General features: G+C 43.9%; 1 protein-coding gene across 1 annotated transcript in view; it reads right to left on the bottom strand.

The window, feature by feature from the left end:
• Positions 1-815: 815 nt before the first annotated feature.
• The window catches only part of Oc90 (otoconin 90), a 27,426-nt gene continuing 2,101 nt past the window's right edge, over positions 816-26,140 (bottom strand). Inside the window, exons 2-14 of the mRNA XM_055626671.1 lie at positions 22,269-22,331; positions 21,303-21,359; positions 18,491-18,665; positions 14,052-14,164; positions 11,544-11,672; positions 11,348-11,389; positions 10,064-10,114; positions 9,488-9,535; positions 8,100-8,153; positions 6,883-6,999; positions 5,836-6,007; positions 3,308-3,414; positions 816-1,108 (exon numbers count right to left, since the gene is read on the bottom strand). Coding sequence (XP_055482646.1) covers positions 816-1,108; positions 3,308-3,414; positions 5,836-6,007; positions 6,883-6,999; positions 8,100-8,153; positions 9,488-9,535; positions 10,064-10,114; positions 11,348-11,389; positions 11,544-11,672; positions 14,052-14,164; positions 18,491-18,665; positions 21,303-21,359; positions 22,269-22,331 — 1,421 coding nt within the window. The remainder of the gene's footprint in view (positions 1,109-3,307; positions 3,415-5,835; positions 6,008-6,882; positions 7,000-8,099; positions 8,154-9,487; positions 9,536-10,063; positions 10,115-11,347; positions 11,390-11,543; positions 11,673-14,051; positions 14,165-18,490; positions 18,666-21,302; positions 21,360-22,268; positions 22,332-26,140) is intronic.

The raw sequence follows: 26,140 nt of genomic DNA, 5'->3' as shown, positions 1-26,140 counted from the left end.
GAGCTCCCTCCTTAAGAGACATGAAAGGGAAAGCATTTCCCCTTTGATGTTTGTTCCTGAACAAGGGTGTCCCTCTGAGCATTTCCCAACACCTGTATACCATGCTCGTGAGTGCTGATTTTTGCCCAAGTCCGCTTATTATCAGAAGTCAGAAATTGTAGGAAGCAGGTGTGTGGGCTCCACTTCCATGAGGCAAGTTTGCCCTGTAGAAGTGAAGTAGTCCTCAGAAGTATAAAGTGGAGATTAGAGGATGTGAAATCAGGCAAGGGCCTTAGTAATCTTTATTTTTTTAGAAAAGGCCTAAGGCCAACGATCGTGATGGCTGGTTCATCATGGCGATAGCTGTACCTTTTAACAGCTCTCCTAACAAGGGTAGCAAGTGTATCTGACCCATACAGAAGCACTGTTGTCATCATTAGTGAACCATTGACAACCATGGGTAGCCATACACTTACTTTCTAACAAAGGAAAAGAACAACTTTTAGAGGTCAGGAAATTGAATCCTTTCCCTTATTGTTTCTGACGTCTCACCTTTGGGAGCTACTCATGCACCCATATATCAATACAAACGGCCCTTAGACACGATACAAGCCATATGGCATAGAGAATTTATTGAGCTTCCATAATGAAGTACAGAAAAAAAGAAAAGTGTTGTCTGCATTCATTCTCCAGACATTGTCTGCAGACAAGTTTCAGGAGGCTTATGGGTTAGGAGCTGGTTGTCCCTGCTACCTTTAAGCTTCTGCTAAGGCTCCTATGGACAGGACTGAGGGTCAAACAGCTCATGCAGCTCAGAACTGCTAGCATGCAGCATCTTATCTTCCACCAAGGGGCCTGGTCCTAAAGGGACCAGGGGGCTTCTCAAGAAGCCTGCTTCTTGGACGTTCCATCCAGGGTGTGGCCTCCTCGCTCTCCTCTTCCGAACTGGAGTCCACAGAAGAGGCCACATTTCCCCCGAGCATGTCATCCTCACAGGATATGGGCTGACCCTGGCACTCGGGGCAGTCTGGTGACTTGAGGCTTTGGTTAAAAAAGGCAGAGGCCATACACTCAGCTGCCATCTGGTCACAGGCGCATAGTAGCTTCTCACACAGGCTCTGTCCTACACCTTAGCAAAAGCAGAGGAGCAGATGTGAGACTCCAGGTAGGGCACAAAGCCACTTGTAAAACCACAATCATTTCCCTTTCCAGACCCCATCTTGCACACCTCTGGTATCTGGTATGCACTGTTCTAATTGTCTAGCCTGTTTCTCCTACTAGAAGTAGCCCTTTGATGGTCTCTGACATGAACTCAGTGGCTGACTCTGTGACCTCCCCACCCCTGAGAAGCAGCCTTGCTAGGCCACAGAAGAGGACATTGCAGCCAGTCCCAAAGAGACCTGATAAGCTACGGTCAGACAGAAGGGGAGGAGGACCTCTATCAGTGGACTTGGAGAGGGGCATGGGAGGAGATAAGGGAGGGAGGGTAGGAGTGGGAGGGAAATGAGGAAGGGGGCTACAGCTGGGATACAAAGTAAATAAACTGTAATTAATATAAAAATAAAAATTTAATAAAAAAAGTAGTTCTTTGTGTTTCTCATTGTACCCTGATGATACTTTCTGCCTCACTTCCTGTTATAAAATTCCTAGGTACTCCAGGATACCATGGAACACCCATGCCACCCTAGAACCTGTTAGCCTATTGTCAGTCTCACCTCACCGCCTTTCCTGACCACCTCCCAATTATCTGGTCTTCACTGCAATCTTGAAGTAAAAGCCCTCAACACCCCAAGACAACTTCACTACCTGTTGGTGGAGTGGCTATTGCCCGTTTTACTTCCAGGATGTGAGCAATCTGAAGTAAGGGTCACACACATTCGTTATTGTTACAGTGTGAGTCTTAAAAGCCCTTCAAAGGCTTGTTCTAAAGGACTGCTTTCAAGCTATGGGGTTTAGGGTGATTAGATCCTGAAGGCTCTGACCTCATAAGTAAACCAATACATTGATGGTTTTGTAATTGCATGGCATTAAGAGCTAGTAAAAACAAGGCAGCGGGGCTAAGAAGAGAAAAACTGTGTGTGTGTGTGTGTGTGTGTGTGTGTGTGTGTGTGTGTGTGTGTGCTCCATAAGGATATATTTCATCCCTGGCCTCCATCCATCCATCTCCCCACCATTTGTTTTTCAACCTCTGTGAAGTGATTGCATTGCCATGATGTTCTGCCTCCACACAAGCTCTTAGCAATAGGGGAAAAGTGACCATGGGACTGAACCCATAAGCCAAACTACATCTTTCTTTTATTAAAAGTTGTTTATTCTCAGATATTTAAAAAAAAATCATGGTTATATCCATAGTTTCCAATGAAAGTTTATTGGCTTAGGGGAAAGCTGAATCAGTGAGTGAGTGACATGCAAGCACTCCCATTAAATTTGGCACAAGCAGAGTGTTATGGAGATCCATATGCTGTGTATGGCATGTAGAATCAGAAAAGAGGATAGCAGGTCCATCCAGTTGCTGCCTGAGTTAAAAATGAGGAGAAAGCCTTCCAGAGCACTTTCAGAGCCCCACAGGAAGTGTTTCCTTCTAAGCTACTAGGCCACGGAGCAGCGTGGGAGAAGGCCATCCACTGCTGAGCAACAGTGGACACAGGAGCCTGATTTAAGGCTACTTTGCCATGTGCTCAGGGCTGATGCCCACAGGGGTTGGTCTGATGCCTACCAGGGTGGGGACTTTACACATTGTTTCTGTGGGCTACATGGGGAGGAGTGGAGCTGTGGGCTAGGCACACCTTCAGCCAGAGCCACCCATCACTCTCCATCATGACAGTCTTCAGGTGATCAAATCCAGAACAGGGTCTTCTTATTAGGAGAAGGCAGAATACTTTAAAACCACTGGGTAACTAAGGGGAGGTTCCAGGTCTGAGGGAATACTGTTTTCCATCCCAGATCGAAACTCTCCCACTTCCTTCTGCCTGTTTAATGGATGGTGAGCATCATTTGTTTCCTCTGTGAAGTAGAAAAAGTAATGGAGTTGCCTCCTAGGATTGGTGTGAGGATTAACCGTGCCTTTCAAAGCCTTAGAACAACTGAGCATGGCTCAGCAAGCACAGGCTACTGAGATTGTCAATTAGCTTTGATGCTTAAGGGAGCAGACTCTGGCTCTTGAACATGAGCCCCTCATCCATGGAAAGAGATATAAGGACCTGCCTCAAAGTGAAGAACATGAGATCATGGTACAAACGAAGAAGTGCTAGGGGAAGTAGCTGTAGCCCAGCTTCAGCCAGAAAGCAGACACAATAACATGAGGACTGTAGGCAAAGACCACACTTACACTTGGTTGTGTGGTCTTCACATACGACAGATGACCGAGAATGCCTCCCATGCAGGCAGCCCAGGTGTCTCACTTGCTCCAAACAGCAGTGATGGGACAAACAGCACCTAAGGCCAAGGAAACTTTATTTCCCAGAGTTCCCCACTAATCCAGTACCCTCCATAAGGTCATTTTTCTCCATACTGTGTGTGGTGCTGAGATGTGCCAAGGGCTCTTTTTTGAGTATGTAAGGCAAGCTACTACACACCTCAAAGGCTGGTCAAGTTGTGTATAGGGCCAAGAGGCTGCCTCGACCATAGCATCAGCTCCATTCTGTATATCTGAATTTCTACAGTTTTTATTATTATTATTGATGGCAAATCAACTCATCTTTGCACCTTTCCAGCAGATGGGAATGAAGGGTTTCTCAGGAAGGTTGCCCCTTGAGCTTGATGTGTTTCATGACAATATAGTGATCCTTCTCTATCTAACCTTCTACACAATAGAATACTTAGCTTCACACCTATAGGTCATCTCTTTATCCCTCGAAGACCTGCATCCAGCACAGGTTCAACACAAATTGGGGCCCCAATAAACACAAGTAAATGAGTCAATGTCTTGTGTGCAGATACATCTTCTGGCCTAACATCTTCAGTATCATCCTCAGCTGGATGATGTCTGTAGGACACCTGTAAAGGTGCCAGTTAATAGTGGTCTACAATTATGCATTAGTGCAGTGCTTTTAGCTATCCATAGACATTTAAAATCCACTGGCCAGCTAAGTGGAGGTTTCAGGTCTAAGGCAATGCTGTTTTCCAGCCCATATCCCAACTTTCCCATTTTTTCTTTTGCCTTTTGAATATGTTTCCTCTGTGAAGTAGGAGACACAATGGAGCTGCCTTCTTGGATTAGCGTGAGGATTAACTGTGAGTTTCAATGTGCTTCCTCCTGGGGACCGCAGCCCAACAAAGGATGATCATACTTGTACGCTGTTCTTAGCCACATGGCAGCTTTACCAATTTTGTTGCCAGGCAAAATAATCCCACATCACACATTCACATTACCCAATAGCTGATGTCAGTGACTGCCCCATTTTCAGCTACCATTACAGTTGAGCCATGGTGTCTTATATGTGTATTTCCTGCGGTTACAGGAGTGGGATTGAAAATGAACACAATAGTTGCAATCTAAAGTTACTATCATTAGGAATCAAAAGTGATCAACACATTCATGCAAATCACCTGTTTGTGACTTAACGGAATACGTAATAGTGAACTTGTGTTCTTGCAGGGCATGACACCAGTGGAACAAGCTGCGATTCACAGTTTCTACGTAGAACTTTTGGGTTTTGATTTTTCTGTAGATGTCAGAAAACTATACTGACTTATTTCTCAACTGCTCAAACTTCATATTTTGATGAAATATGGTCAGTGATCAGAAGGCACTTCCAAATTTGTCCCCATTTTTTTCTCACGAGATTTAATGGGACATAGAGACTGCTGCTGGCTATGTCCCTGTCTTCATTATCTCACTGAAGAGTTCTGTGTATTATGTAATATTGACATTATTAAAGTTCCCTCTGTCATGGAGGACAGAGGGCATGCTGTGGCCTCTCATTATATAAACATATTTGATGCCACTGCAGCTTTAACTGCTACAATTAAAATCTCAGTAGGCTCATTCCTGTTGGAGGATTTGGGGGGAGGGTGTCCTTGATTTCTTTCACTGACAGCCTGAATGATCAGGCAGTAGAGAAAAAGGAATCTATGTTAATGGTAAGCACTAAAATGGGGGTAGTGGTGGATGAGTGGGTGGGTGGATAATGGGTAATCAGTCTTCCAGATCCTATCAACTGTGTTCTTGGAATATTCTTTCAACCCAAGGTGGATCCCACATAATTACTTATTTCATCTATGTACTTTTGTCTAATTGTCTAACTCAGTGAAATCATCTCTTGTTCATAAAAGTTTGTTTTTTTTTTTTCTGCCTTGTTTAGCCATAATCATTTTTGTATGTCTACTACTTTGTTTGGTGCCTGTCACACGAAAAAGCCCCCCAAGATGTGGGCTGAATTTGTATGTAAGTGATTGATGTGTATATGAAGCCAAGGAAATTCCCTGAAAAGTGGTGGTTGTGAAATTTAGCAAATGCACTTAAAAGTTAGGAGTATAGATTAAACGTTGCCTTCTTCTGAGTTAACCAAGTGCAGGCCTCTAGTTTCTATGTGGACCATTTCATAAGAGGTCAGTGTAGAGTCATGCAATGTGTGTTAGCAAGCTGGTCCTTCTAGGATGCGTGGTAGTCTATGGTTGTAATGAGACATCAAGAGATTTGGCTCAACCTGACTTATTCCTTTACTAGACAAAGAGTTAAACCCAGCTGCTTATTGGGAAAGTTGGTCTGTAGTGTTATAATGGCACCCTAAGTAAGAATAGATGCCAAGACCCCATTCCTTAAAGGACTTGATGTACAGCCCAATGCAGATAAGGGCCCTTACAGAAGCTAGCAACCTCATTTGCCATTTGTGCACCACTCTTCCCCATCCATACCTATCCAAGGTGTCCTTTGGCTCTCCTCTTCCTTCTCTTCCACAGTAACAGCCATAAGATTCAAATTCCTCTGGGCAACGGGATGTTAGACAGAAGAGCATCTCTCCAAGCTGTAGCATGGCCTGCATGCTATCCCCATCTCCCAGATGCAGGAAGGCCAATCTGTCACAAGCTAATTAAGAACACCGGAGAACTAGAGCAGAGTTCCTAAGAGGAATGGTGTTTCACATCGTATGAAAACTACTTTGGGTGGATCTCAGATCACCACTCTCCTGTGCCTTGTTCTCTTTGTTTCAAAGAACAACTCCTCTTCAGTTTGGCTTTTTATGCTCTACTGAATTCGTTATAAAATCTTCATAAAGAATAGGACTTGTCAAGACGAAAGATGCCCTGTGGACCACACCCTTTTGTTGAGAAAAGCCTAGGAGCCTGCAGGGTCTTAGCTGTCCTCTTAGGCTTTTGGGGACACATCATGTTTTGGCATGTTTTGTATTACAAAGCTCTGGATTTTCTCATTCTGATTCTGTCTCAGTCTCTCCTCATGCTCTTCCGCACCTGCCTACAACTTTCATATGCATTCTCCACAGTTCTGCATTGGACACCATTGGAGGCTTCCCCAGATGTGTCCTACTGACTAGAGCTCTTCCCAAGTGTGGATTCTTTGGGAAGGCAATGAAAGGGAAGAAAGATAGGATAATCGGTAGTACCCACCTGCTTCATCTTTCTAGTTAGCCACCACATACAATGTGAAGGCAGCCAAGATCCTGTCTTCTAGGCCAGGAGAGTGATGAAGAGACAGAGCCAGGGGGCAGAAAACCCTGGTTCTTGCTCAGACTCAGACTCATAGCAGCTGAAGGACAAAAGTAAGCTTCGTACCCTTGAACCTTAAAGAACTTGCTTAGTAAAGGGTGTATGTGATGCCTTTTAGTTGCATCAGCAGGAGATGGTCACAATCTATAATGTAGCCTAAAAGTCTTTGTTAAGAGCTAGATTTAAGATTTCCAGGGTGGGGAGGCCAGACATTCCTGGATGATGCCTCTCACCTACCTTTTCCAGTTGTCTCCTGAGAGCCATTGCCAACAGATGATACTCCCAACCTCAATGGTTTCATGCCAGCAGCAGCATGGGTTGCACCCTTAGCTATGGCAACAATCTCTGCAGATCCTGAAAATAGACAACTTAATGGTTCAGAGTTAAAGAGTCACCCAGAGTCATTTGCAGATGAACACACGGTCAAGGCCAAATGCAAACACTCAGAACACAGACATGTAAAGAGAGTGCACATTGTTTGCAGACTCATGGATTCTACAGGAGCCTGAGCTAACCCACCTACATGTCAGCTCATGGGTGAGGACTGTGGTGATCGGTCAGGCTTAGGATTGTACTATGTTTACAATTGTACACCTGCAACAGGACCTGTATAGATGCTCTCAGCAAGTAAAGAGGCAAAGAGAAGGAAGAAAAAGGTAGGGTGCCACGTAACAAGCAGACCTTCCCCTTAAGCCTTTGAACTCTTGACCTGCTTGTTCAAGTACTACAGCTATTTTTCTTCCTATTTACAATTATGTGAAGGTTCTTTATGCAACTTGACAGACAGCCTGATTGCATCCTTTGCCCAGTAAAGCTGCTTGTGGTTTGAATAAGAATGGCCCCACAGGCTCCTATGTTTGAATACTTGGAACTGTTTGGGGAGGATTAGAAGTCATAGCCTTTAAGAGGAGGTGTGTCATTGGGGGCAGGCTTTGAGTTATCAAAATACAGGCACCATTTTGAGTTAGCTCTATTTCCCCGCTTGCTGTTTGAAATGTGAGCTCTCAGCCTCTGCTCCAGCCACCTACCACCTGCTCCCTCTACTTTGTCATCATGGACTTTAGCACTCTGAAATTGTAAGCCCGAGCTAAGCTTTTACTTCTATAAGTTTTCTTGGTTATGCTGTGTTATCACAGTAATAAAAAAGTAATACATGAGGCTATTAGAAAATACCATAAATACTAAAAGTATCTGATTTTGCATAATGGAATAACAAGTGTTTTTAAATGGAAAACAAATTATAATTTCACAAACAAGTCTTTACCTGAGAACTTCTCATTGTTTCCTGCTAATATGTCTTTTAATTCTGCATGTGTTCTTAATGAAGGAATATAGAGACACATTGTGTTCAATTCTTTCTTCCACTTAGAGCTTGGTCCAAAGCTCCTTTGGAATCCATTGATTGATTTCACAAGCTTATATATGTAAAGGCAGAGGGAGCCAAATGTGCTTACCTGGACTTGATGTGGTCCTAGCAGCTTCCACATTTTCAAGATCTTGAACAGACTCTGCTCGAAGAGGAGACAGACAGACTGAGTGTCAACACTACTATGTGCCTTGGTCTCCAGAGGCAGAGTACGGGGCCCAAACTGACCTGCCCTTCTCCCACATGTTTGTTGACAAATGTCCTAGCAGCTTGCAATGCAGGGGAATTTGTAGAAAAGCTTTGAGAATGTATATTATGAAGAAATTGGGGGTGAAAAATATGGGAAGAAAAAAAAATCTTATATTTAAACAAAGCAGTGGGCAGTCCGGGGGGAGTAGAATGGCATGCTGCTGTTGGCTTTAGGAGAGCAGCTGAGTCCTGGACTTTTCTTAACTTTTACAAACCTCCTACTGTGTTCCAAATGATATGACAATAAGGACTTTGTTCTGACTCACTTTTATGGAAGCTCACAAATAGGAGTCTCCTGCTCACTCCTCTTTCAGAGTTGAGAAAATAAACATACAAGAGAGTTAAGACACTCCTCAAGAATTAAGAAGTTAGGCAGTGGTGGGATGAAGTGTCATGCCAGCTGAGGTTGAGACTCGGGCATCATCTTAAGCTCCACTTTCACTTTCCACTGTATCATAAAGAAGAGAGATGGTGACTCATAAGGAAAGGGGAACACGAACTTCAGCTTTACATACTTGTGGGTCGAGACAATGGTAGTGTTGTATAAAACTCAGGCTTTGAAGCTGACTGTGAATGCAGTTGCCACATTAAAGGGACATCTGGACTGTCCTCTATTGAGCAGACTGCTCTTTTCAAAGCAAAACCTACCTGCTCAGACCCAAGGACTTCAGAGCTGACACATACTAGGTGAATGACCCCTCCCCTCCTTCATGGAATAATAACAGGATTCCTGGGAAAAGGGAGGATCTAGAGTCTGGTGCGTCTGGTGACTAATGCCTACACATTGGTGACCTTCAATGGTGGTACTGCCCGTCAGCCAGTATCAATTTACTCATTGATTGTAAGTAGCAAATAATTATTGTCAGTTGCTTACACCTAGGATAATTACATGGTTGCTAACCACCATGAGCATGTCTGTTTAAGTCAGGCTCACCAACTGAAATTTGACTTAGACATTTCTAGATTTGATGGTCATACTTGCATTGAATTCCGGGCTAACGCCAGGTCATCAAGTTTGTTTGTTTGTTTGATATTTTGGCTGAGCGACAGAAATTTTAAGATTCCTAAGCCTCACTGTCCTACATATTCTGTAAATGCGCACTATATTTCCCTTGGGGCCCCATCCAGTAGTAGCCACTGAAAAAGAGCACATGGATTTGGGCAGCATCTCCACTGTGCCCAGCACCTCCTCAGGGAACTCCCTCAGAGTTCCCTGGCTCTGCTTACTTGTCCTGGAGAGTGTTGTTGGTCTGTCTTCTCTCATCTCACCAGCCACTGTGGAAAGGAGACACCACTTGATTATGGATCAAGCTGAGCCCCTGAGCCAGTTCCATGTTCAGGGAAACAGATTGTGCATAAGGACCAAGGAAAGGGGAAAATTCCAGTTCCCCGAAGGAGAACTATATAGAGTGACTGCGCTAAGAGCCAGCTATATATTTAATACACCCACTAAATTTGAATTTTGGATGAGCAACACATCACTTTCTGGCATAAGTATATCCAAACAAGACCTGGAAGGCACATTAAAATAGAGCGTTGTCCATCTGGACAAGCCTGAAGCTGTACCTCTGGATGAGCCTGCAGCATCATATCTCTGACCCTCCAGAGGTGAAGACAGAGGGACAAGAGAAAACCGAGGGAATAGAAAAGAGGTTCTGGCTGGAAAGGACCAAGGCCTGTGGAATTACTCAGCTCCATAACAAAGCAGGCAAGGAACATATGGGGGAGCTGATGTCATCCCGCCAGTATGGAGTGGCACAAATGGGACAAAGGTGGTTGGGTCACATGTTTGTTCATACTTACCTTCTCCTGACAGGGCTATCTGACTGCTGTCTGTGGGCTTTTCAGGAACCCCTGGAAAAAGAGAGCCTCCAACAGCAAGAAGAAAACCTCAAGGGACCTAAGCTGAGCAAGCTAGGTACTGAGGGGCCAAGGGAGGGAGGGCCTAAGAAAGGAGTCTTCGTGGAAGAGTTGTCCATTCTAGCTGAGAGTTCCCTGGCTCTTACTCCTCCAGGAACATGGGCTGACCACCACTGTTTGACTCAGGAGGAATCACAGCTGCTGCTGGATTCTGGTGGAGGAAGAGGGCTATCTGAGCCATAAGATGAAGGCAGTAAAAGAGCTATAGACCCTGGAAGGTATCCCAAGATTAAAAGACCTTTGCTAAGAAGGCAGGACAGACAGAATAGAAAGTGAATGTACTGAATAGTACAGAATGTGGAAGATGCACAGAGAAACCTGTATGTCCACACATCCTTGTGTATACCCCACATTCATACAAGTACATCCCCATACCCATGAACACTTAGCACTCACACCTATATATGCACCATATTTGGCAATGCACACATGCATGTACAATATTCACACCTATGCACACTCCCCATGTACACCCACATACCTACCGCCCAACACATACACTGTGGCTTGCCCCTTAAAAATTACACAGTTAATTATAGGAAGAGACCCGAGCCTAAGGAAAGGATAGATGTGACAACAAACTGACAGCGGACCATCCCCAGGTACCTAAAGGTATTGGCAATGAGAAAGCAGAGAAACTCTAACAAACAAGAAATGGCAGCCATAAACTTGACTTATTGTTTTTCATAAGACCCATATTTTAGAGTAAGAAGCATGAATTATATAAGAGTGCCTCCAGATGCTCACAGGATAAACAACCTCTCCCTTGAAAAGAGCTACCTGAGCAAGGTTGTGCTTTCTGCTCAGGCTCTGGGAAGTAAGGAGGAAATAGCAAGGGAGAAGAAGCAGGGTCCATTCTAGGGAGGCCTCAGTGGACACAAGTCAGGGAGTGAGATCCATGTTCATCTGAGCCTGAGGTGCTGCCCCCGTCCCATTCTGTACCAGGCCCCTGACTACACAGAGAAAAAGAACATGGGCTCTGTACACCTTCACTGGATTAAATTCACATCGTACCTACTAGCTAGGGTAGAGTTGGCACTAGCATCTTTTGATACTGGATATTTATATTGGTCTCATAACAAAAGGAGGCAGAGCCAATTTCATTGATGGCACCAGCCTCTGTGAGTCAGCCACTGGAGGAAGGAACCAGCTATGCTGGGAATTTACCTCTAGGCAGGAGCGTCACTGGGACCTTCCCACTAGTTGGTTCTGCAAGGAAACACATGGTGGTGTGGCTGTAGCAGTGGGCTCAGATGTTGAAGGGCTGTATTTGGCATCTGAAGACAGGCAGCCACACTCAGTCCCACCGAAGCTCCTGCCCAATGTTCAACCCTACTTTGGGGTTCAGGCCTGGTTGTCTCACCTGGAGTCTGAGGCAGGCAGAAAGAAGCATCCAATAAGTTCAGGGAAGAGTTGATGCCAGAATGAGCCAGGCATTCAACAGCAGCCTTGTCACAGGTACACAGCAGGCGCTCACAGGGATCCTCGGACTCTGCATACAGCAAAGGTAGAGCAAGGGAGAGAGATCAAACTTGGAACCCCAATAGGCAATGATGGCTCCAACAGGACTCTCGGTCTGCCCTGTCCAAACTTGCTCTCCCTGTAACTTTGTAATGACAGTGTCACCTTTTTGGCTTAATGGACCCAACCTGGGGTCACACACATGCCTAGCCTAGTCTGCTGTACTGGCTTTGGCTCTGCCTGTATCCACTTTGGGGACTGTTCACATCCTTCCATACTCTGCCACCTTCTCCTGCCCATTCATGTCAGTGGACCACAGACTAGCCTTCCCAATTCTGTCATGAGGGATCCCAAATAGATCAAGGGCTAGAGTAAGACACAGAGGGTATATCAGTGGTAGAGAGCACTTATCTAGCACACAAGAGGTCCTGGGTTCCACCCTTAGGGGTACAAAAATTAAAAATAAAACACTTCAATCGAAGCATGTCTATTGATTCAGAGCCCCTGCTGACTTCCCAGAGTCACCTAGGAAGTGTTGTGTGATTGTCCCTATCCACCACCTCCATTTCTCCCTGATGCCATCTTTTCCACACTTCTTATTATCCCCTTCTGTTCCCTATTTCGCCCCTTCAGCCTGTCATGTTCTGCTCGGTCACTCTTCACCTTCACTTAAAGTAAGAATTGCTTACTACTTCTTCAAATCTTTGCTCAAAGAAGCTTTGAGCAAATGCCCTTCTCATTTAAACAGAGTACCACCCAGCCCACCCTACATATCTCCCTGACTTTGTTTCCTCCACAACTCCTGTCACCACATAACACATTTGCAGTGCCTAACTACCATGCTTTGAATGTGAAATGACAGCCACAAGCTCATGTGTTTGATTACTTGCTCCCCAGCTGATTGCACGGGAGATTGCAGTACATTTAGAAGGTAGAGATTTGCTAGATGAGGTGGGGCACAGATTGGAAGGTCACTGGGGGTCTTTGTGGATTATCATCCTCCACATGTGGCACGGATGTTTCCATTCTGAAGTTGGAGTGGCCGAGATTATCTACACAAGACTTTCAGATTAGGCCTGTCAAATTTTGCTGAAGAGAAGAGGAAAAGCTCATGAACCATGGGCTCATGAGGTAGCACAGGAGAGCATACAGGAGATAAGAGTCTATCCCTGCTTCTAGCCTGAATACTCTGTTTTTAGACTGATGCCATACAAACAACTTTTTTATTCTCTTGATGTTCAGGCAGTGATCTGCTTCCACTACTGTGCTTCCCCATTGCTATGGACTATATACTCTGACCCAGAAGCCAACTTAAACCTTTCTAAGTTGTTCCTGTCAGATACTCTGTCAAGAGGAGGAAGAAAGTAACCAAGGCACTGACCATCCAGGCAACAGTCCAGAAGGTCAGGAGGGCCCCTATATGGATGCAGCAGTCTCACGTGGGGAGATACTCAGGATGTGTTTTCTGAGTGCATGGATGGATATGCCCTTTTCTATTTCCACTGGTTTCTCTCCATCATTTCCTCAGTGCCTCCCTCTACCCTCTGTTAATGCTCCAGGCTCCACCCAGCTGAGCATCTGGACTTGGGAGTCACTGGGACCTTGGTTCAAAGCCTACAGTTGCATACCTATGTAACTTTAGCCAGGTTGTTTAATCTCTCAGAGCAGAGCTTTCCTTCTCTTGTCTGAAAACTAAGAACAGTGGTTTCCATTTAACGGTTTGTTGGGATGGAAGATGAGAGTTGCTGTGCATCAGGAACAAGGTCTACAGTGGGCACCCAGGAGACTTGCTCAATCTAGCACCTCAACTTGCTATATACTCTCCCCCCTCTGTGCCTTTGCCTGTTGTATTTCTCCCAGGACTGCCTAGACACGTGAAATAATATTCCCAGAGTCATATGGTAAATAGGTTCTTACACAGGAACACAACTTATGCACTTGTCCCTCACAAACAGCAGCCAGCACCAGCCTGACCTCTCACCACTGTTTCTACCTCCATACATGATCATAAGTTCTCACTCTGCCCCAGCCACTGCATTAACCATTTCTCATTCGGGCTTAATTCAGTTTCCATAACATCTCTTTGAAGGAGGTTTTCTCCTCCCTGTTCTGTAGTTAAGAGAAGCTAAGAAATTATCCCACAGTTACACAGTTAATAAATAGAAAACTATTTCCACTTACAACCTGCTACAGTATAGATAAATTATAAGTCAGTTAATATTCCAACAAACCATTGCTTCAGTCATAAAAAAGCATTCATTTGCACATTAACTATATGTGAACCACAAATACATCAATCAACCAAGTGCCAACAATGACACTGCTGATGATGTTGATGGTGCTGGCAAATCCCAAGTAGACCACAATGGTCATTTCATGCCCCTGCTCTAGGAGGTCTGAAAATGCTCACCACAGGTGATCTGTTTGTTGATGCAATCTACATCTGCGCTGAGCTTGGCAGGGTCTTGGAGACAGTCCATCTCAACAGCCTCCTCGTAGCACCTGCGATGCTGGAAGCAGCAGCTGAGGCAGGTTAGGCAGGATCGAGAGAGAGAGCATAGTTAGGATACAGATGGGCAGGCATGCTGGGATCATTCTGATGTCTGGCTGGTACCTGGCAGTGATCTGTTTCACACACCACCTGCTATCCCACATACTTTAGATGGAAGAGTGCATCACCCCTGCCCAATGTGCAGGTGTCTATGGCCAGTCACATGGTCCTGGATCTTAGCAAATGGTCCAGGAAAGGTGAGGATAGGCTTGTACCAGGCTTTGTCTGAGCACTGTATTTGGATGCTACTTTTGCTATTGTCACCACCTTCCACATCCACCTGAGTGAGTGTTAATAGGAGAAGTTGCCCCTCTCCATCTGCCTCTGTCATTCTTCCTGACCTCAAACAGGAGCTGACTTCTCTAACGAATCTTCATTTGCTAGAGATGTTGGGGCAACTCTATTTTTTCCTTAAAATAATCAGTGGTGGCAAGGCCAAGGACATTTTGTAGGGTAATTTCTCCTCACCTTGAAGTCAGCTATGGTAGTACCTCTCTATCATCCCTGAACTGGAGAGGCAGAAAGATTACAAGTTCAAGACTAGCCTGGGCTGTATAAGAAAATATGCCTCAAAAAGGAGAAGGAGAGTAGAAAAGAAAAGGGAGAGGATGAAGATAATAATAATAATAATAACAAAAAGAGATCCATGAGGATGAGAAAGAGGGGATGGGTTAACCTTTGAGTAATCAGGATCAAGATGAGGGAGACCCCAGCAACTATGCTGGAAACAGAAAGTGACAAACATCAGTCAGCGAGCCACAGAGCGTTCCCGCTTCCGGTATGTGGATCTCTGTGTGAGATGCACAAACCCTCTTACAGCACAGGTGGTTTCTGCACTACAAAACTGTCTCTCTTCTACCACATCCGTGAGAGATATTTGAGCCTGTTACTTATGATAAGCAAGAGAAGAGAGGGGAAAGAATTCATATTCTGTGGACGAGTCAATTATTTATCACTTAGTCAAAGTTGTGGCTATCAGGAGCAGCTTGGATTATATGATACAATATTAACAAGAACACTAAAGATAACATGTTTTAAATGAATATGCAGATTCTTCCACTGTGTGCAGACGGGACCTTCAGGACCCAGGGAGCCAAGGGACAGATGTGAGGTTACACCGTGGGATATGACAGACTATCTAGCATACATCAGTTCTGAGTGGCTACAGTTAATGCAGACATAGGTTTCAGGGTGTTCCAAGGCTCAAAATCAAATCTGAGCTGGAGAAAGACAGGAACTAAGGAAGTCTTTGGTCTTTGTTTGTAAATGGAGAAACCCTCAGACATCAGGGAAGTCTCCAAGGCTCCAGCTTGATTCATTGAGAATTCAGCAGTGTCTGAAGACCAGGAAAGGGAAACAGCCTTTCAGCAGTGACTGGCTTATAGACCCCAGGCTGGGAGCCAGTCGCTGCCTCTCTTACCATGGACAGACTTGTGGGCTGCTCTCTATTGCCTTTCTTGGAGCTGGGGCACAGGAAGAAGAAGAATGAGACTCCATATGATACTAGCAGCCTTGGCGTTCTAAGTTTGAGGTGCAGGGAGGTGCTGACTGGGACTCTGTAGCTGGACCAGCTCCATCAAGCACCAGAGATTTGTTTTAGGAACATTACTTACCTTCTTTTCAAATTAATATTATATGAGTCTTATAATAAGAGCTGATACCTTTCAGTACTTCAGGAACTGTTCTGAGCATTTACAATTAATGTTTTTCTAGTGAGCCTGCTGTGGATGTCAAGGCTGGAGGCCATTTCTGGGCTTGAGGAGAAATGGTTGTGGTGCCAAGGAAGCCACAATGAGAACTACAGAATGGGACAGGACCTGACACTGGATGGCAAAGGAGCTCCTGACATCAATTCCTTTGTCTGAGAGGGAACGAGGATGTTTACTGCTGCGTTTGTTACTATAGCTAACACTAGCTGTCCTAACCATCTATTGCCTGCTCTGAGCACTGGACAAGGGTAACTCCTCTCACCCTCCCATGGAAGCTGTGCCAGCATGATGACTACTGTGAACCTTTACAGATGCAGATTCTGAGACACATAATTCTCTAATCTAGCCAAGGCCACCAGCAAGATGACACTGCTACTAGAAGGTTGAAGGGCTCGCATAACGAAGGAGCGGTCAGTGGAGGACATTGCAACAAAGAAAGCATGTGAAAGTATGATGACCTTGGATACATCTTTCATCCTGCCTAAGGAGGATTTTTTGGACTTAAGAAAACATCTATTTCAATAAACAGCAGCAAATATTTTAGGACTCTTAGGTGTGTAAGTTCAAGGTAGAAACAATCCGTCTTCCAGGGGATTTGGAACCACCCACCCTATTGACCAAAATACACAGAAACTGAAATTAGATTCAGCCCACCATCCCACCAGTGTGAGGACACAGGTCCTTTGATCATTCCTTCTGGGGAGGAGACAGTGATAAATGACTCCTTTGTTTATTTGACTTCTAGGTTTCTTGGGTGTTCAAAGAATTAAATGAAGCAGGAATGCGGGACTTGACAGGAAAATATGTTCTCAGAAATGGTCCTGACCTCATGTACCCTGCAGAACCTGCCCATTCCCATCCCAGTGTCAACTGCCTGATCCTGGTCCCTAAAATGGAAAGTTAGCCCTGTGGACCAAAGGCAACCTGTCTCTTCTCCTGCAGGTTTCAAGGTGAGGATAGTTTGTTTTTTAAACACAGAGCTATTATTCTATATCAACCAATAACGCATCCTTTTCAATTAATCTGTTTTTAAGCTCTGAAAGAGAGTTAGAGGAAAATCACCTCCTCAATCTGTGGGGTCACTTACTGGGAGTACACACACACACACAAACACACACACAAACACACACACACACAAACACACACACACACACACACACACACACACACACACACACACACACGGGCATGGTGCATTCCCTTCTTAGAGGACAAAGAGTGCAGTCCAGAGACCGACCTTGTATTCACACTTGCCTATGTAGCTTGCAACAAAAGAGAAGTTCTGAGGTTTGGAGAGCAGAGAACCAAGGCAGCAGGAGCAGGATGTCTTTTAGGGAGAAATGTGCCAGGGCAGGTATGAGCTGTTAAATATGGCGATTCCATAGAGAGCCCTTCCTGCCTTCTCTGAGCCCACACAGATGAAAGAAAGCACATGCCCCATGGCATTGGAATTGGGGCACAGGATAATGCAAGTGAGATAGGGTACTAATAATAGAGTAGCATTGAGTTGAGCTGAGTAGAGCTGAGTTGTGATCCGTGTTCAATTTTCTATTTCTGGGTGCTTTCGGTTGCTGATACTTTTGCTATCGTTACGGCCACTACTATGCTAGCCCTGTTCTATGCTATGGCTGCTGCTATTGCTGCTATTACTCTCGTATCATTATCATCAGTATTGATACTATGACAGCTACCTTGCTACAGCTATTGCTACTATAATCCCTATTGTTACTGCTTCTACAAGCCCTGCCTTGCCTCCATGGTTACTGATACTCCATAACCAGGTTATAGTTAGTCATTTAATCCAAAATAGTGACCCTGAAGTAGGCATTACAATTACCTCCATTTTTAAGGTAAAGAAAGTGGAATATAAACAAATTAAGTAACTTGCCAGTAAAGAGCAGAGAATGGGAATTGCTGAGTCATAGGGAATAGTCCTTGAATGTGAACACAGAGCAACAGATTTCCCAAATCAGTGAATAGCTCAGTCAGCCGTCCTATTCCTGTGCCTGTTGATGACATCCTAGTTAAAGCTTGCATTAATTGTCATTGCTAACCTTGGTACTTTGTTTACATATGCAGTTTCCTTGTCCACGGGATGGAACACATCATTAGGGCCATGTTCATTTTCTTGCATTCTATACTAAGGCAGGAGTAGTGTTATGATTTTCTTAACAGTAGCACTTAGGGGTTGTTATTGTTTATGTTTATTGACATTTGAATAGCAACCCTCATGGTTGCTTTTCCTCCAGTAGACATAAACTGGATAAAGCTTCTGAGATCCACCTAAATGTATATTGAGTTGATAGGGCTAGTTTGTGCCTCAAGAATCCACATTATAACAAGGATGTTAGTGGTATCAGTGCAGGGAACCCCATCTTAGAGCATCTGTGTGATAGAGGTTTGCCATATCAGAGGCTCTCAGTAATCACTTACAACAACATCACTGGTTACTGTGTAGAGATGGGTGGCGGTTCCCTCCTATAGGTAACAGAATTAGATCTCACCTGAGTCTCTCCTCCAGGTCTCCGTCTACAGTTATTTCAACAAAGGTGTCACTAGGCTGCAGTGAGCTTACCTGTGGTTACTCACCTGTCAGACTCATCCACAGGGAGCCCTTCCATCTCAAACCTGCAGGCACAACCATAGTCTTCAAAGTCCCGGGGGCAGAGGCCAGCCACACACCTCATACTGTTCACAAACTGGAGCAGCAGAGGGAAGTTGGTGAAGACAGCCTGCAGCCAGGTGAAGTGGGAGCCTAGGCAGTCTGTGGGTGGGGAGACCAGGTACTGGTGGGCACTGGGAACTCAAGAGCAGGAGGAGCTCCGTCCCCTAGACTTCCTGCTTCCCAGCTGATGTGACTTCGTGAGTGTAGTTACTGCATGCTATGCAATTGGTTAAAAAAAATTAGTTACACAAACCTGATAAATACTAGTCTCTCCCTTCTGAGTGACACTGAGAAGTTCTCAGGAAGGTACACCAGTTTACTAAGTTTCTGAGTGAGTCTCACTATTAGGTTCTGCTGGTGGCTGTAACACTGGACGTCCATGTCAGTGGCTAGGCTCTGACTAAGTAGATTCCGCAGATCTGGCTGAAAAAGACTTAACAGTCTGTCAAAGACTTTTGGAAAATATTTCATTCCTAATACAGAAGTAGAAGGTCCACTTGGAGCTGGGGAGTGGGCCTAGCTTTTAAACTGCTTGCTACCTCAGAATCCATGTAATGTCAGGTGAGTGTGGCAGATCGCTGTAATTTCAGCTTCAGAGGACAGAGCTAGTAGATCCCTAGAGCAAGCTGATTAGGAAGACTGTGCCTATTGGTTAGTGAGCTCTGGGTTTAACTGAGTTGCACTGAATCAAACAACACGGTAGGGAGCAATTGAGGAAGAACTCACACAACAATATTGGCCCTCCACAGACATATACACACATATGTTGTAAACACTCATGCACCTCAACACTTGCCAATATGTACACACACACACACACATACACACACAAACACACATACAACACATGCACATATAAAAAAAAGAAAATGAAAAAGAAAAGAAAATCCTTTTGAGCTATACTTCTCTCCTTCCTTAAGTATGGATATGCCAGCTGGAACTACAGCAGTTAAACTGAAACAACCAGACCCTAGGGTAAAGTGAAAAAACCAGTATGACTAGGGAGGGCAGCAGTGGAACGTAGCACAAACCTTCAGGAACTCTGCTACTTGGGCCCAGCTACTGCACCCATCCTGGTACACTCAGACTATCTGCTGTGTAAAAGTTAGGACACCACAGAACATGACCCACACACTCAACTAACTAGGGCTCACAGGGGCTCACAGAGACAATGGCGGAGCCTGCATGGGTCTGACTAGACCCTCTGTCTATATGGTATGGTTGGGTAGTGTGGTATTCTTGTAGGACTCCTAACAGTGAGGGTGTAAGTTGATATGTCACATTTGGTTGCTATCCATGGGAGGCTTACTCTTTCCTGACGGGAAAAGGAGTGGATTTGGGGGAGATGTGATGTTGGGGAGGAACTTGGAGAAGAGGAGAGAGAGAAAACTGTGGTTGGGATGTAATATATGAGAGAAGGATAAATAAAAAAGCAAAATGGAAATATATTACATACTTTATGATCTGTTGAGTTATTAGTTTGCTGATCGAATCTCCAGTGGCATGGTGATAATACTAGAAATTATGAGCCAGTGTAGAAAGTGGAAGGGAAAGTCACGCAGACACACAGTATTTGAGCATCTAGTCTGCACCAGAAACCTCACTAGATATTTCCAGTGCCACAATAGTTCAAACTGGTCATGGGTGTGATGTACTGCAAAGATTTTGTATGCAATGCTGCAAACTTCACAGAAATCCTGCCAGGTAGGCACTATTCATTGGCTCCACATCAGAGGTAAAGACACCAATGGTCCTCTAGAGATATGCTTAAGGCACCAGCTGATGATATACCTTCAAGCATACAACACATAAACCAATAAGGCCAATATTGATTATTTCTACTCTAAATCTTGAGCCTCACCTCCCCACCCTCTGCTTTTCTGATTAGAGGCTGTTCCATGCTCAAGCCGGTGACCCCACACTGTCACTCAGAGTGCACAAGACCACAGAAGGAACTGATGGGATAAAGGTGTGGTCTATGAGCACCAGGCCCACTTGCCCATTCTGGTTTCTTTCTACCTCATTCAAACTTCCCTTCCCTTCTTGCGTTTTGTTTCAATAAGGTCTCATGAGGAAGTGTTTTTGGAAAACCTTTCTAAAGTTTGTATGTACCTGTATGCTTACACAAATGTGCATTTTCATTCAAAGATCTCTAGGGCACCCACACTGAGTCATACATACCATTCTTAGATTCTTCTAACCAAACAGCAGGCTTCAGTAGCCTTGTCAGCACCAATCACGGAATAGCATTATTTGATAGGCATTGTCCAATTTTGAAACCTCATGGTGTCCGAATAGTTGTACAATTGAAACGAAACACATGGATTGTGTGGCAATCTTTCAAATCTTTAAGATTCCCATGTACTTGCTAGTTGGGGAGAAGAAACCAAACCACATTGGTATAGGAGGCTAAGGTCTAGGCATGAAGAATGAATGTCTTTCTTCTAGCTTTGCACTCTTGAGCAACCCGCTTAACTAATCCCATCAGCATCTACACTTGTACTACAGGGGTACCATTTCCTTTCCAGAACAAGGAAATTAGGACAATAAGGGCATATAATGACTCTCAAACGTGCCTTAAACAATATCCCTACTCTCCTAGGATGCCAGTTACTTATTGACAGTTGGCTAGGGAAATCAGAAACAGAGACCAGGACCCTAGTGATTTCTTCTAGCTTCCAACACCTCTTCCATCCTAACACTCAATGGATAAAAGCAACTTCAGGTTTCACTTACCAAAAATTTCAGCCACACTCTCCACATTTTTAAACATCCCATTGAAGAATGTGATATCTAAGCAGAAGGAAGACAAACATGAGTTAAAGAGTCTTGGTTTGGCCTCTATTTCTCTTTCCAGCCAGAGATGTTAAGCCTTTTTTTTTTTTTTCTAAGAACAACATTGATCTTAAACTAACTTTCTTGTAATATAGGTTACCATGGAAAGCAATATAGATGAACTTTGAACAATATTCCTAGGCAGCAATGACTTCTGTATGGTATAGTATGTTTAACCTCAGAAGTTTTGTGGAGGATAAATGCATGGCACTAAGTCATTGTGTCTATGGATATAATATTTAGAGTATCCAGTAAGGAATGTGCAGTAATGAGAGTTATCACAGTGACAGGGACCCAACGTTCTCTTCACCACAGAACAAGCATTGGACCAGGACTCTGCAACATGGCATTCATTTCTTTCTTACCAGGAAGCCTAGAGTGCATTTATAAAATACTTTTCTTTTTTTTTTGAGATTAAATGTAATTAAGTGAATAAAGTGTAATTAATAAAACAAAATAAATTTAAAAAATGTAGTTACGCAACTTCTCTCCTCCCTCTCCTCTCTCCAAATGGTCACCATATACCCATTCTTGTTCTCTTTCAAATTCAAGGCTACTGTTTTCATTAATTGTTACATACAAACATTTTATTTTAAAGCTAACCTATAGTTCCCACAGTAACCTTCAGCATCAGCCTATTTACTCTTTCCTGGTTCTGTATTTCCGCTGAAATCTGGCTCAGCTGAGGGAGCACTAGAGCATGATACGTCAGGAAGAGAGGCTGGAGAGGTGCTTTTGGTTACCATCTATGACTACCTGCATACACTAAAGCTGTTAAGATCCTAGGGTATGTTCAGTATGTTTTCACTGTCAGTATCCTAGACAACATTTTACTTAGCTTCTGGGCAAAGGTTAAAGGATTCTTACTGATATTTTTTGACAGTCCTGGAGGCAATTCCTGGGGATTTGGGGTGTCCAGAGCATGGCCCCCTGGAAGTAAGTCAGAGACAGAGAGAGCAAGGTTAGTACAAAAAATGCACTGCCCCCTTCTGGGCTAAGGCTGAGAGGTGACAAACAAGAAGACAATGAGGAGACTCCCCCCAGTTAAATTCCACATGGGTTTTTGTAGTGCATGTGCTGTGCTCAATCTAGGTAGATTTCAGGAAATAAAGAGGTGGCTTTAAAACCCTTGGTGTTTCCTGGTGGTTGACCTTAACAGTGTCACTCTAATGGGGAGGAAGAGAACTGGTAACTGCTTAGCTGTGCTTCCATGAGGAGCTGCAGTGTTATTTAGACTGACAATTTTCAGGAGGCTTCTGGAGATAAAGTGCCAGCAGAATGAAGTGAAAGTATAGGCAAGACTCCAGCTCCCAAAGAGTTCATAATTAGGGGCAAGGATACCCTTTGACTGTCAGGATCCAAATCTATTTGATTCAGGGTCAGCAAAAAACATTTTTTGATTCTTGTGGAGCTCCTGTCATCTCCATGTCTTACTAACTTCCCCTTCTTTCATATGATTCCCTGCACTCTGCCCAAAGTTTGGTTATGAGTCCCAGCATCTGCTTTGATACACTGCTAGGTAGAGTCTTTCAGAGGCCCTCTATGGTAGGCTCCTGTCCTGTTTCTTGTTTTCTTCTACTTCCAATGTCCATCATATTTGTCTTTCTAAGTGAGGACTGATCCTCCTTATCTTCCTTAGGTGTACAGATTTTAGTATGTTATCCTATCTTATAAGTCTAGTATACACATACTGTGTATGTTTTTCTGCTTCTGGGATACCTCACTCAGGATGACCTTTTCTAGGTCCCATCATTTGCCTGCAAATTTTATGATTTCCTTGTTTTTAATTGCTGAGTAGTATTTCATTGTGTAAATGTACAATTTCTGTATCCATTCCTCCGTCAAGGGATATCTTGGTTGTTTCCAGGTTCTGGCTATTACGAATAAAGCTGCTATGAATATGGATGAACAAAGGACCAAATATATCTGGATACAGAGGTCTTGTCTGAGACTCATTCTCCAACCAAGGACCATGCATGGATATAACCTAGAATCCCTGCTCAGATGTAGCCCATGGCAGCTCAATATGCAAGGGGAACAAGGACTGTCTCTGACATGAACTCAGTAGCTAGCTCTTTGACCCTCTCTCCCCTGGGGGAGAAGAAGCCTAGCTAGGCCACAGAAGAGGACATTGCAGCCAGTCCTGGTGAGACCTGATAAGCTAGGGTCAGATGGAAGGGGAAGAGGACCTCCCTTATCAGTGGTCTTAGAGAGGGGCAGGGAGGAGACAAGGGAGAGAGGGTGAGATTGGGAGGGTCCTACAGCTGAGATACAAAGTGAATAAACTGTAATTAATATAAAAATAAAAAAAATAAAATAATTTTTTTGATACAACCAATATGATATAGAACTGGCTCAGGTTTCACACATTCTTAAGCTAATTTTGAAGATAATTCTCTAAAAGCCTTGCATTGGACCATGCTGCCTAGACGTATATGACAAGATGGGCTGAGCACCTTACCTATCCCATCATGGTAGAAACGTGGAAGAACCTGGGCCAGCCGATGGAATGTGATTGACTACAAACCTATCCTCTGAATGCTCCTGTTCCAGTTTTTCTCAAAAAGGTAAGTTTTGTGTATGTGTGAGACCTCTGTGGGGCTATAAGCAAGTGAGTGTAGGTTCCCACAGAGTCTGAAGATATCAGATACCATGGAGCTGGAGTTACAGACAGTTGTAACTTAGTCTTTCCATGTCGATTTTCAGGGACTTTCCATATGTGTCCTCACAAGGTCTCTTGAGGACAGGAGCCTCCTAATGACTCTGTCCCATGGCCTAGTACTTGCTAGATGTACTAATAAACAACTCATGTTTTCCTGTGGGTAAGAGGAGACTCTGAACGATTACTTGGAGGGGGATGAGACAGGAGAACCCAATCTGTCTGCCATGGCTGTATTTGTCCTGGACAGTGGAGATGAAGATCCTTGCTACTGCTCAAGGATGCAAATACAGGGGTAGGCAAAGAAAGAACTAAGAGATGTGGAGTTGAGGCTGGGCATTAGTAAAGGAAGAGTGGGGATTACAGAGAAGTAGAGAGTTCTGGGTCACAGGGAGAGGCTCAGCTGGGACTCTGTTGTAGATTCTGAGAAATAGACCTGTGACTTGAATCTTTCAAATTTTGCTGTTAATCTGAATTCTCTGTGTAAGAAAGCATTTCAGTTTTAGACTACTGCTTCAAATTTAAAATAATATGTTTTGCAATTTCCAGAAAATGAGCTTGTGAAGTGTTATTAGTTTAGGGAGTGAAGGAAAGGTGCTTTGCCTTGAATGAATGCAGGGCAGATCACTGGGGGCTGAGAGTGGACTGTATGTCTGGGAGCTGCAGGCAGCAGCGGAGCACCTATCTTCTAGGTTATATGAGTGGTCTCCATGGTGAATGGATTCCTTCCTGTCTGGGACTGATGGATGTTGGGGGTGGGCAGTGCCCTGAAAAACACAGACTTGTGGGGCAGAAGAGATGTTCAGGGCTTCCTTTCCATCAAAATCCTTCTGGATCCTGAGCAAATTCTTCAGCACAAGAGCATTTGGAACAATTGTCAAACCTACTGCTTATTCCGGCAGAGACTGCTTAATGCAGATGGTCCTTGATGAAATCTTTCGTGCGTTATCTATGCAAGCAAGCAGAGTTGCTTTCCTCCTTGGGGGGCAGGGCATGGCTCGTTGCCCAGGCAGGTTAGCAAGGCATGTAACCCTCCTCAAACACATTGCTTACATTGAGGATCTTGACATCTACACAATTGCACTAGCAACTTAAAAGGTCATCCTGGATTTTAAATTATTTGTTGACATTGATTTAGATAATGAAAGAAGTGCGGCCAGAGGTGGGGCAGGTATGGATATATGTATGGAGAACAAAGGTAGAAGAAAATTGATGCCAGTTCAGGTAAGCAGCCTACCAGGAGCATGGTGATGCAGTTTGCCTGCATTGTTTTGTGTAATTTCCCCAGGGCTGAAGGCTGCGTGTTGTCATTACCACTTTATAGACAATGCATATGAAAGTCAGCAATGAGGCAACACAGTTCGATTCAGCACACAAAGCTTTTCTCCATATGGCCCTGTCCCATCATCCCCTGTGGTAACCTTTATTCTCCTTCAATGCTGCAGTGACCAAAGGTCACCTGCTACTTACCTCAGCTTGTGCTATCTGCTACTTACCTCAGCTTGTGCTATATCTAGACTTAGGAGCTCTTCTCTGGCCTCCATTGTTCAATTTTTCTTTCTTTCTTTCTTTCTTTCTTTCTTTCTTTCTTTCTTTCTTTTTCTTTCTTTCTTTCTATAGTTCAAGTTTACAAGGCCTTACTTGATCACTTAACTAGACTGGGTAACAGCTTATACGGACAACCTTCCTTCATTGTGCATCCCCTCCATGTCGCAATAATCTATTTATGCAAATATTTCTATATTATGCTAGGGACTTACTGAAAGCAAATAATATCATATGTCATATGCATACATTCAATTTTTTGACAATATGAATTTTTTTTGTATAAAAATTTCAATGTTAGACTATTGGCTTAAATTTAAAATAATAAGTTTGTTTAGAAAACAAACTTGTAAAATATCATTAGTTTAGGGAGTGATATACTGTATGTGTATATGATATATGTGTATACATGTCTATCTCTTTTTAAAAAGTTCATCGCTCCCCATACACACACACACATACACACACACACACACACACACACACACATATATATATATATATATATATATATATATATATATATATATATATA

Source organism: Psammomys obesus, unplaced genomic scaffold (genome assembly GCF_907164565.1).
Source record: "Psammomys obesus unplaced genomic scaffold, mPsaObe1.curated_primary_1811, whole genome shotgun sequence".
Classification (NCBI taxonomy): Eukaryota; Metazoa; Chordata; class Mammalia; order Rodentia; family Muridae; genus Psammomys; species Psammomys obesus.
The sequence above is the reverse complement of the archived record's forward strand: the minus strand, read 5'-3'. Positions and strand labels throughout refer to the sequence as shown.